The sequence below is a fragment of the Lissotriton helveticus genome, chromosome 5_1 (assembly GCF_964261635.1).
Source record: "Lissotriton helveticus chromosome 5_1, aLisHel1.1, whole genome shotgun sequence".
NCBI classification, from domain to species: Eukaryota; Metazoa; Chordata; class Amphibia; order Caudata; family Salamandridae; genus Lissotriton; species Lissotriton helveticus.
The window spans coordinates 1,739,438,698-1,739,451,030 of record NC_136065.1 but is presented as its reverse complement, the minus strand read 5'-3'; the positions used below and the strand labels follow the sequence as shown (position 1 = coordinate 1,739,451,030).

At 43.5% G+C, this 12,333-nt stretch overlaps 1 protein-coding gene across 1 annotated transcript in view; it reads left to right on the top strand.

Annotated features, from left to right (window-relative positions):
• LOC144753809 (uncharacterized) overlaps nucleotides 1-12,333 on the top strand; it is a 161,745-nt gene that overhangs the window by 15,580 nt on the left and 133,832 nt on the right. Inside the window, exon 2 of the mRNA XM_078641382.1 lies at nucleotides 12,099-12,284. Within this exon, the coding sequence (XP_078497508.1) occupies nucleotides 12,099-12,284 (186 nt within the window). The remainder of the gene's footprint in view (nucleotides 1-12,098; nucleotides 12,285-12,333) is intronic.

Sequence of the window (12,333 nt, the reverse complement as noted above, 5' to 3'; positions counted from 1 at the left end):
ACCTTTAAAATAAAATAATAATTTTTCCTCATTTTAATCTGAATTAGTGGTGGTAATCCTAGAGAATGGAAGTTAAGAGAGTTGTTAATTTTGTGGCACTCCTGTTGCATGCCACAAAACTATTTAATATCTTTCTTTTTGCACCGCTGTTTTCACTTTAATATTACTGTCCCTAGACTGTGTTAGGAATTTCCTATACAGCTCAGAGAGGCAGCAGCACCCTTGCATGTTTCTGATTACTGTTAATTAAATCTGACCATAATAGTTTTTTATGTAGATATTTTCAGAGTCTGCAGATGCTAGAAAGAGACACTGCCCGCGCATTGTGCTGTTGCAGCTGCTGTTTGCCACTGTAGCTGACCTTGGGACTAGAGGGAAACTGCCACATTTTTATACTTGCCAATGTTGTGCACGTTTCTCAATCATGGTGACTGCTTCCGTTGTGGGAGAAGCCTCTTTGGGGGCTCATTTACAAGGTTTTGGCGCAGGGCAGTTCCTGAAGGAATCTTGCTGCGCTGCCCGGCGTAAAATAAAAGGGCAGGAATGCGCCGTATAAATGAGGTGCAGCACATTCCTGTCCTTTTACCCTGCTGCTGGTGCACAACAGGCTGCCAGGAGCCAACGCAGGCACCCTTGTGCCATAGTGCAAGGGTGTCTGCATTGTAGGGGTGATTGATTTTGTACAGGAAGGGACACCTGCGTGCACAAAAACAATCACCAGAGGTATTTTCCAAAAAAACGGTGGATTTAGGACCAGATCTCTGTACTGGGGTGAATGTTTGACATTGTGCAGCATTCTGTCCATCAATTACTCTTTTTTTTATTTTTTCTGAATGCCTTCCTCGGTCTGCTAATGTAGATGGGTGTAGCTGAAGAGAGGCCTTTCAGAAGGTTTTGCGGGGCATGGGTCATTCATCATCGCACTTCTCTGGTGTTCTTGTAGCAAGAGCACCGTTTTTAAAATAAAAACAATGTCCTAGGAGACATATGGAGGTATCTCCAACATATGGCCAACCTAGTAGTTGCTGACCTTACTATAAATATATCACAAAAGAAGCAATGCCTGCTTTTGTGAGATATGTGTGTGTGTGTGTGTGTATATATATATATATATATATATTTATTTATACATTTAGCAGGGAGCTAGGTATGGATTTTGTTATGAAGGAGAAAGCACGCCCTCCTGCCTTACTTCTGTGGATGCTGGGGATTGGTGCGAGGGAGAGAGTGTAGTGTAGTTCCTATATTCCCAATAGGCTCTGCACATTGGAATAATATATCCTATAGATGTGACGTAGGACTTAGGTCAACTGGGTCTCTATCGAATATATTAGACTTAATTGAGAGTGCCAGCTAGCTCAGAGATCACTAGAAACTTTCTCGAATAAACAAGAAGGGATTAGTTTCTGACAACCGCATAAACATGACAACTTTGTTTACCCAAGATAAAACATATCTTCAGAGTCGTGGAAACAATAGATATCAAAGGTGCAGAGAAATAGAGAGACGGGCGTTTTCAATAAAAGTATTCATTGAACAGTCTTCTTTCTCATGCAGAAGAAATGAACTGCTACAATCGTAATACTGGCTGCAAAGTATAATACGTACAGCAAGAAGAGCAAGAAGAGTATTATTAAATAATACTGTAACAACATGGTATGGTTTCTAAGCCATAAAATACATACATAAATAAATAAAGACTAAAAGTACTCAACTGGTGCTTCTAAAATACGCCTACCCCAATGTACCTAACCTAAGTCTAGTACGAGGGAAGAAATAAGTGAGGTGTAGCATAACTTTAGTATTCTTTGCAAAGAATCCATCAAAGATTTCTCTTAGGGTCTGTCTCGGGACTCTATTTCCGAACATCCCGCAATGGGAGCTTGGAAACACTGGAGCTGGATTTCTCGGCAGGGGAAAAGACAGCGTCTCTCTCAGTGCGTCAGCTGGAGGGTCGGCTTCCTTCGGCACTTGCTGTAGCGAGCTGTGTCTGTGTGTTTGCTAGGGCAAATGTGGGCATATTTATACCTTGAAGGTGCTGAGTTTGAAGTAAAGTTGGACATAATAACGTCTTCAAAGAATCGCAGTTCTTTGAAAACTCCATGAGTTCTTAGACAAATCAATATTCAAGCAAGGGGTAGTCCCTAACTGCTGAAGCAGAGTTTTCCAAGAAATCCTTGTGGCTTTTCATGACTAGTGCAAGTATCCATGCCTGTATTTGGACTGCATGGGCTATGTCTAAACATGGTTATGATTTCTATGCCTATATAAGGACAAGGTTATTTATACCTATATAAGGGCATGAATCGGGAAAATTACACTAGGGTCCTAAAATGCTATACAACAAGAGAGAGGTGGAGCGTAGCTCTCTGGAGGTTTGGTAGAGTTGGAAGTGGTGATTGAGGCAAGCTGGGCCTGCGTTGTGGAGGACTTTGTAGCAGAGGATGAGCTGCTTGAATTTGTAGCATTTCTGGATAGGTAGCCAGTGCATTTCCGTGAGGTAGGGAGTGATGAAAGCATTTCTGGGACATCTAGGATGAGTCTGGCAGCAATATTTTGGATGGTTTGGAGTCTTTTCATGAGTTGGTTGGAAATGCTGATGTAGAATGCATTGCCATAGTCGAGTGTTCTGGTGATGAGGGCCTGGGTGATCATGCCTCTTGTGTGCATGGGGAGCCATTTGAAAATCTTGAGAAACATTCTGAGCATGTGGCAGCAGGATGTGATCACAACGTTGACCTGTTTGTTCCTCGAGAGCTTTTCATCAAGGATGATGCCAAAGTTTCTGGCATGGTCTGTTGGTGTGGGCGTGGTACCCAGGTCAGGTGGCCACCATGAGAAGTCCCAGCGGAAGCTCTTATTTTGGAAGATCAGGATATCTATTTTGTCAGTGTTCAGTTCGAGCAGTTCTCTCACATACAGTTAGCCATGTCAGACAGGAAGGTGGGGAAATTGGTCCTGGTGTTGTTGTTCGTGTCGGTGACTAGAGAATGAGCTGAGTGTCATCGGCATAGGAGACAATGTTGATGTTGTAGGTTTTTATGATGCAACACAAAAAGATGATGGGCGGAATGCTGAACATTGCCAAACATTCACCCCAGTCACAGATCTGGGTTTTATTCATTGTTATTTTGCTCGCCACGCCAAACCACTTTAGATCAAAACAGACTCAGAAAATAAACATTCAGGATCGTTGGATTCAGTTACACTTTATATTGTGCTATGTACTAAGTCATGGTTCGTACTTATGTTGATATACTCTATATTCCTGTAGAAATTTGTTCTTATATTTTATGTACCTACCTCTTAATGTTGTGAAAGTTGCTACAACGATACAGATTATAACTACCTCATGTAATGTGAAGCGCTGTGATACCCAAGGGTCTTGTCCGCGCTATACAAAACTCTAAATAAATAAATAAATAAATAAATAAATGCAAATCAGTCTTGACCCTGCTCCCCAAGGAACAGTCCAGCCTGAACTGCCAGGCCAGGTCCTCCCTGGACTGGAAAACAAGCATTCTGGGACCGTTTTTGGGGTATTACCCCTCATCAGCCAGGCTGGCTTGAAACCAGTGGCATATCGAGCATGGGACCCACGTCTGTGTTAACCTTTCCCACTTAGTGCAAAAATGCAACGCATAAAGATGATGGACGGAATGTTGTACATTGTCAAACATTCACCCCCAGTTACAGATCTGGGTTTAATCCATCGTTATATTGCTTGTTATTTGCTCGCCACATCATTCCACTTTAAACCCAGCCATACGCAAATCAGAATTGACCCTGCTCCCTATGGGAACAGTCCAGCCCTAACTTCCAGGCCAGGTTCCCCCAGGACCCGAAAACAAGCATCATGGGACCGGTTTCAGGGTATTAGTCCTCATCATCCAGGCTAGCTTGAAACCGATGGCGTACCCTTCCAACTTAGGGTGAAAGTGCAACACAGAAAGATGATGGATGGAATGCTGAACATTGTCAAACATTCAACCCCAGTCACAGATCTGGGTTTCACCCATCGTTATTTTTCTCGCCAAGTCATTCCAGTTTGGACCCAGCCATATGCAAATCAGTCTTGATCATACTCCCAATGGGAACAGTCAAGAACAAACTGCCTGTCCTGGAAAACAAGCATCCTGGGACCAGTTTCGGGGTATTACGCCATATCATCCAGGCTAGCTTGAAACCAGTGGTGTAGCGAGCACGGGACCCAAATCTGGCCTTACCCTTTCTTCTTAGGGTGAAAATGCAACACAAAAAATGATGGGCAGAGTGCTGAACACTGTAAAACATTCAACCCCAGCCACAGATCTGGGTTTAATCCATTGTTATTTGGCTTGTTATTTGTTTTTATGAAGCAGGCGAGAGGTGCCAGGTAAACATTTAACAGGGTTGGACTGTAAGAGGAGCCCTTCTTGTGTTCTGATGTGAAAGTGGAGAGTCTGATTCATTGTGTCCTGTTGGAGATAAAGGAAATGATCCAACCGAAGACAAGCCTTTGGATTTCTGATTCATGGCGATGAGGTTGCTATGGGAGATGGTGTGGAATGCCGTTGAGAGGTCAAGCAGAATGAGTGCAGTAGTTTCTCCTCCATTCATGATTGACCAGATGTCATCAGCTGCTGCCATGAGGGCAGTCTCCGTGCTGTGCTTGTTGCAGAACCCTGACTGGGTGGAGTCCAAGAGGTGGTGTTCTTCAAGGTGAGCAGAGAGTTGTTTGTTGCTATTTTTCTTTGGCCAGGAAGGGCAGGAGCAAGATGTGACTGTAGCTGCTGAGATCTTTTGGGTTTGCTGATGGTTTCTTCTGCAACGCAGTGACCTCCACATGGTTCCAGCTGTCCCAGAAGTTTCAGCTGAGGATGGAGGAGTTGATGATGGTGGTGAGTTTGGCGCTGATCAGTGTGCTTCCCTGGTTTTACATGTGGAAAGGGCAGGAGTCTCACTTGGACCCTCCGGGGGATCTGAGAGGGACTATGTGGAGCGACCTATGAGGCAGCTCCACATAGTGGTAATATGGGCTGAAGAGCTGCCTTCTATGGATGAGTTAGTAAAGCTCCTTGGCGCAACCAATGGTGGAGATGGAGTTGCTGTGCTAACAACATGTCCACTATGAGAAGAGCACTCAATTAGGATAATAAAAGTCTGGAGCCGGATGGATGCAGCTCGACTCGGCTCCCGGCCATCGCTGCTCTCCGGGGCCTCCAGCTGCAGCTGTCCCGCGTTTTAACTGCCGTGAAGCACAAGGGGCACAAACAGGGCATCTGCAACAGCTACAGAAGTGTCCCTGCGATCGGAGAGTTGCCATACAGACGGACTCCGGTACTCACCAAGATGGCTCCCACCGCCCCACGAGTGGCGAGGATCCTCAGTTGCCTGTGAGGAGATCGGGCAGCTGACGCTGCAGCGACATTCCACTTGCCGCGTCTGGTGGAGCGGACTATTGATTCTGGGAGCGCCGAGGATCGCTTCGGAGGAGAGATGCTCCATGGGAGAAGTTGCCGCGGCAGACCCTGGGTTTAATACAGCGACTCGGCACTCCCAGGTGCGTGGGCAATGAGAGAGGGGACCGAAGAGTACAAGGGCTCCTGATGGTTGATGGGATAGAATCCTAACGAAGCAACTACCAGACGGGTGAGGGCGGAAAGATGGGACGAGAGTGACATGCCATGCCTGACCCTGAGATGACGGTCTGGCTTTGATCACGAGTGAGTGCAAGAGACTCCCCCCAGCTCCTGACTTGCTGCCTTGTTCACAGCGGTGGAGAATCATTATAGCGGGACTGGCGCCCTGCCTGACCACCACGCAACATCAGGGGCACCCCACAAACCTGATTCTATCGGCAACCTGCACACCCTGCCGAGGAGCCCTGAGGCTCATTCAAATTGGCGCCCATCGGTAACCCATAGTGGGAACGCGAGACAAAAGCCAACCACCCAACAGATAAGTGCCAATGCAATAGGTTGAACTCTGCTATAACTGCCCGTTGTGTACGTGACCAACACACAGCTAAGTGTGCACAGATGGAGGTCACAAATAGTCGTAAACTGAAAACCCTGCCTGCTGTTGATGAGTGCTGAGTGGTGGGGAAGGAGACCCTGAAGCGCCCCACCTGACTCCAAAATGGCGGCCGTCCCTCCCTTTCTAGAATCAGTGGAAGAGTGGAGAAGGTACACGATTCTGCATAGAGAGAAGAAGCAGGGCGGATCAGATCGTCATAGCCACACAGCAGAGGGTCGGGCTGCTACGCTATGCATTATAGAGGAGACTATGAGGTCACAAACAATTTCTATGTTCAAGGGAGCACTTGGGGCTGCGCTGCACTCCATCAATGAATCTATCCTAACCAGCAAAAATAGGGCGTGGACTTTCTGGGGCTTAAGGACACAGACACATTGCAGGCGCCTGGACACTGGACATTGCTTCTCCCCCTCTCCCTGTCTCACCCTACCCCTCTTCGTATTCTGCCGTTCCGCCTTTTCCTTGTCTCCTTTCTATCCATTTTTCTGACCGATGCCCCTTGGTGCTTCCTAGCAAGCTATAGAGGAGACTGGCCCTGGATTATCTCCCTGGCTGCCACCCACCCACAGGGTCTTTGGGCTGACTTTCCCTTTATCTCCTTTCCATTTTTTCCCCCTCATCCTCTCTTCTCGCACTCCACCTCTCCCCTTTCCCTCTCTATCGGCCTCTCCGTCTCTCGTCAAAGTTCGTCCATGTCTCCATGCTAGGGCTCCTTCCTCTCCGCCTTTTCCTATAAACTCTCTCAAACTCGTTGTTTGTTTACTGTATCTTCTACGCCATTGTAACTGTTGTAATTTGTAACGCAATCTTCCTCTGATACCTACGGGTCTAGCCAGTGCTTTATAATCCTTTTGATGTATATTATAATGCAACGTTCCCCTGGTTATGCGCTCTGATTCCTACGAGTCTAGATAACCTTCACAAAATCAATTAAACTAAAAACTGGTATCTCCTGAACGCTGAGACCTGAGCAACATGGCTGGTGACCAGTGGAGCTACTTGACAGCTAATGAGGAGTCTGCCCATGGTTTTCCCACTTGACCGTCATCTACCTACCCAGCTGGACATTGGACATTGTTCCTCCTCGTCTCCCCGCTATTACTCCCCCTACCATTGTTTGTTTACTGTACCTAATACGCTATTGTAACTGATGTAATTTGTAACACGATCGTACTCTGCTACAGTGCTCTGATACCTGCGGGTCTAGCCAGCGCACTACAATCTTTTCATGTTACCTTATAAGGCAACGCCCCCCTGGTTGTGCGCTCAGATACCTCCTGGTCTAGATAGCGCTATATATACTTCGCATACCTAATAAACTAAAAACTTTTCCTGAACACAGAGACATGAGCAACATGGCTGATGACCGGTGGAGCTGCTTGACAGCTAATGAGGAGTCTGGCCCTAGTTTTCCCCCTGACCGTCACCTGCCCAGCCAGACATTGGGGTATTATTCCCCCTCGTCTCCCCGCTATTACTCCACCCGTTGATTGTTTACTCTACTTACTACGCTATTGTAACTGATGTAAGTTGTAACGCAATCCGCCTCTGCTATAGCGCTCTGATACCTACGGGTCTAGCCAGTGCCTCATAATGCTTTTGATGACCTTATAATGCAACGTTCCCCTAGTTATGCGCTCTGATACCTCCAGGTCTAGATAGCGCTACATAACCTTCGCATATCATATAAATGCCTAATGGGCTTTTCTTGAAAGCTGAGACCTGAGCAACATGGCCGATGACCAGTGGAGCTGCTTGACAGCTAATGAGGAGTCTGGCCCTGGTTTCCCCCCCTGACCGTCACCTACCCAGCGGACACGGGGCATTGTTCCTTCTCGTCTCCCCACGATTACTCCTTCCTCCCCTCCTACCTTCGTAGTACTGTAACATTGTTTATGTGGACTGTTCCATACTATGCTTCTGTATGTGATGTAACTCTGATACCCTTTCTGGGTCAAGTTCGTGCTACATAAAACTCTATGAATAAATAAATAAATAACTCAATCAGGGATGCACACTGGGGATCCACCATTTCTTAGTGGATCATCCATTAATGCCCTATTCTAAATGAGAATCAATGAATGAATGGTTAGGGGTATTGCACTCGATTTTTTTGTAACTTGATCGTTTGTTCGATACGTGTGCAGCGCTAGATTAGTGCCTACTGAACTCAGTGTGTATGTGAATATGGCCTGGTATCGCTCAATCCGGGGCAAATTCATGAGGTTATTACGTCTTAAATATTTTTTCACCATTCTAAATCCTATTGAATCTCCTGATAACATCGCAGAACAGTTCAAACCTAAAAGTAACTTTATGGCTCCAGTCTCTCATAAAAGCCTCGATCTGTTTGAAACTCTGGTCAAGGCAGATATGACTAAAATTCAATATAAAAGCAAGTTGAAAAATCTGACTCGAGCAGAACATAGTGCGCTCCGCGCCTTGGCTAATAACGAAGAAATTGTCATCCAAAAGGCAGACAAAGGGGGAGGCCTTGTCATTATGGACACTGATATTTACATTCAGAAAGGAATTGAACATGTGCATGACGACAAAGTCTATTTCAAACTTCCACAAGATCCAACAAATGAGATAGCACACAATCTTGATCAAATTCTTGATAAGGCTGAGGAACTAGGCTGGATCACCCCTGCAACTAAAAAATATCTAAGACAAGTATACCCAAGAAGACCTAAAATCTACTTTTTGCCAAAAGTACACAAACAATTGCAGAATCCTCCTATCAGGCCCATTGTGTCTGGTTGCTCGTCAATCTTCCAAAATTTGGGTATTTTCATCGATTCCCATATGCAAGCATTCATGCAAAACTGGTCTACATATTTGGAGGGCACATCACATTTTTTGAGAAGCCTGACATCCCTAAACTTGGAAGAAGAAGGGAGTTTAACACTCTGTACAATTGACGTAGTGTCGTTATATACATCGATTCCCCACAAACTAGGCCTCGAGGCTATGGAATGGGCCTTACTGAGGACAGACAAACCTGTTGAGACGAAATATCTGATTATGCAATTGTTGGAATTTTGTTTAAACAACAATTACTTTATTTGGCAAAATGAATACTACACTCAGCTAAGCGGCACTGCCATGGGCTTTCCAGGGGCATGTATATATGCAAATATATTCATGGCAAAATTTGAATTGGAGTACATATTGGAAGATAAAACTTGGCAAGAAGGCATCATATATTATAAACGGTATATTGATGATATCTTTTTAATATGGAAAAAACCAGTTGTAGATTTACAAAGAAATATTGACAGTTTGAATCTTGTAAATCCCAGAATACAATTTACCAGCCAGATTAGTACCACGTCAATACCATTCCTGGATGTTTCAGTTGGAATAAATGGCAACATAATATACACAGAACTGTACAAAAAACCTACTGATAAAAACACATCATTACAATATGGAAGCTTCCATCCAATTAACTTGATAGACAATCTCCCGATATCTCAATTTATGAGAATCAAAAGAATATCATCTAATGAAATACAATGCATGAGAAGCTTGGAACATCAAAAGCAATGCTATCTAGACCGAGGATATCCTGAAAAACTCTTGACAATGCAAATGGAGAGAATCAAGACGATACCGCGCGCAGAACTATTGCAGAAAAAAGTCAAGGTTCCAAACAAAAGAATGGTGTTTGTATCCAAATACTCCACCGCATCAAGAGACATAAAAAGAACCATAACCAAGAGGTGGGAAATTTTACAAATAGAAAGTGATTTTGGTGAAACCACTATTCGCCTATAAAAGATCGCGAAACTTGAAGGAATTTCTCAATAAACCAGAAGATATGGAACACCGAGCAGTAACCCATAAAGGAACAACGAAGTGCTTCAACTGCAAGAACTGCAATAATGTAATTACCGGCAGTACGTTATCTCATCCGCGAACAGGAGAAAGGATTACCTTAAGACACTCTGCAAACTGCAACGCAGAGCATGTGGTTTATTCAATAAAGTGCCCATGTGGGCTGCTATATGTTGGCAAGACTGACCGGAAATTAAAAATACGTCTATCTGAGCACAAGAGTCGAATTCGTAATAAAAATCTGACATCGCCTCTTGCAAGGCATTGGATTGATATGGGACATACAATAGCCCAGATACGTTTTCAAATTATTGAACAGGTTTCGCAACGTCTAGGACTAGACAATGCCAAAATCCTCCTCCGGAGAGAAACCTTTTGGATTCGCAAATTGCAGACCTTGGCCCCGGATGGGTTGAATGACAAATTGGAAATGATCTGTTTCCTATAGTCATTAACTAGAGTGTAATCGCACTTAGCCTGGTCCCTAAGGGATCCATCAGCACAGTGATACTTTTCATTAGAACACATGTATATAGTTGGACATATGCCCAAAAATATACAGTGAACATAACATTGTTGGTTAATAGAAGTTACAAACTTTACCACACATTTTGAAGGTTTATGATTTATAAATCCGTTGATCATAGTAATATGGAATTTATATTTTTTTCGGATTCCAACGCATAATGTTGAAACAGTAGATAACTAAAATGTATTGTGCATCCCTCCCCCTTTCCCTCTTTCCCTCTTTTTTCGTTATCTTTTAGTTTTCTTATTGACTCACATCAGTATCCCCTGAATAATAATATTTAGGTTGCTTCACAACATAAGCGCCAGTAATATCTTCACCGTATTCGGAAAGACACCTAGTTTCGAGCTACACTTCCCGTTTAGTAATGGCCGCCACTATTCTTTCAGCTAGTCCTTCTTTCAATCTTGAGTCTAAAAAATAGATGTAGAAAAAGGACTCTTCTTATGAACCCGCTATCGACACAAACATTCGAGTAGGGACGCCGCTACGCAACCGGTTTACCTTTCTCCCGGTAAGTCAGCTTCTAGATGGTTTTAAACGTGAAGGTCATCAACTAGGGTAATCGTATATTAAATCCGGTATACTTTCATTTTTACTCTCTTTAGCACGGGAGGAATTTCAAAACGAGCGAGAACCCTAGTTTTGAATTCGAGGCTCGCAGGTAAATACTCTTTCTACTATTAGATTTTGCGACATCGCATCAAATTAAATTGTTTGCAATAGAATTTATACATTACCCGTTTATTTATTCCAATAGACTCCATATCTCAGCGCTTATACACGCAAGACCTGCAGGTGAGCTCCGTGTTTGAAGTTCACAAGTGACCATATAAATAAACTACAAAGGGTAGTTATTGATACAAATTCTCATTATTTTCAGACAGGTTCCGTTTGACTCTAGGATACAGGTAATTTTTTTGAATACCCTCCCCCATATAAATTGTGTCTGGCACACATGAATCATGTGTCTGATTCTCCCCCTCTTTTTACCGATTCTCCAGATTCATTATACATTATATTGCACATATAATGCTGGAATAATCAGCAATTCTGGTAAGAAATCCACATGATACTAAAGATCACGGAATATATATCTCCTAAAGCATCTAGAGTAATCAAGTTTCCTTTCTTTCTCTCCTTTCTTTTCTCCTACAGACCCCACACGAAGGGCTTTATACCCCGAAATGCATTGGGTTGTACATATAACTGTGTTGTATATTGATTGTTTTGAGAAATGCATATGATTTATGTGGAGTGATTTCCTATTGTTTATGTATTATTTAAATTGATAATGCATTTTACTTACTGAATTTAAGCTAAACCAATGATAAAAGATGTTTTGAACAAACGGTTTCATTTGAAAGATTATAATTGTTGTGCGCACTAGAGTCCTGGATATCTAGCGATACCAGGCCATATTCACCTATTCTAAATGAGGCCTACACCACCCATTTGTGTCCTACAGTATAATCCACTTTCTAGATCGACATACAGTGCAATTTACAATCTTAACTCCTCCCAGGCGACTACTCTGTCCTTATGATGTCTAATTTTTTCAAATATCACTGGAATGCATTTATTTCTCGTCTGATACTAACCAGGTCAGGACCACCCAGAAAACCATAGTTTGAGTTCCATCATCGGTCATTGCTTGTCAGATATCTGTGTCCCACCAGTAATGTCACTATTTCCTTTCTTGACACAGGTGCAGTCAGAAAGAATACATTTGGTACAAGGGAGACCGCTGTGAATCTTACCTGACGGATCTTCAGCTCAATGGAATAATTATTGGATGTTGCCTTCTTGTATCTATCTTGCTGCTTCTTTTTCCTCTTTTACTGATGAAGACAACTCCCAAAAAAACAGAGAAAAAGCCTTTGGGAAGCACCAGGTAAGCAAAAAACATCTACCTGTGGGAAGTTTAATAAGTTCAAATTCAA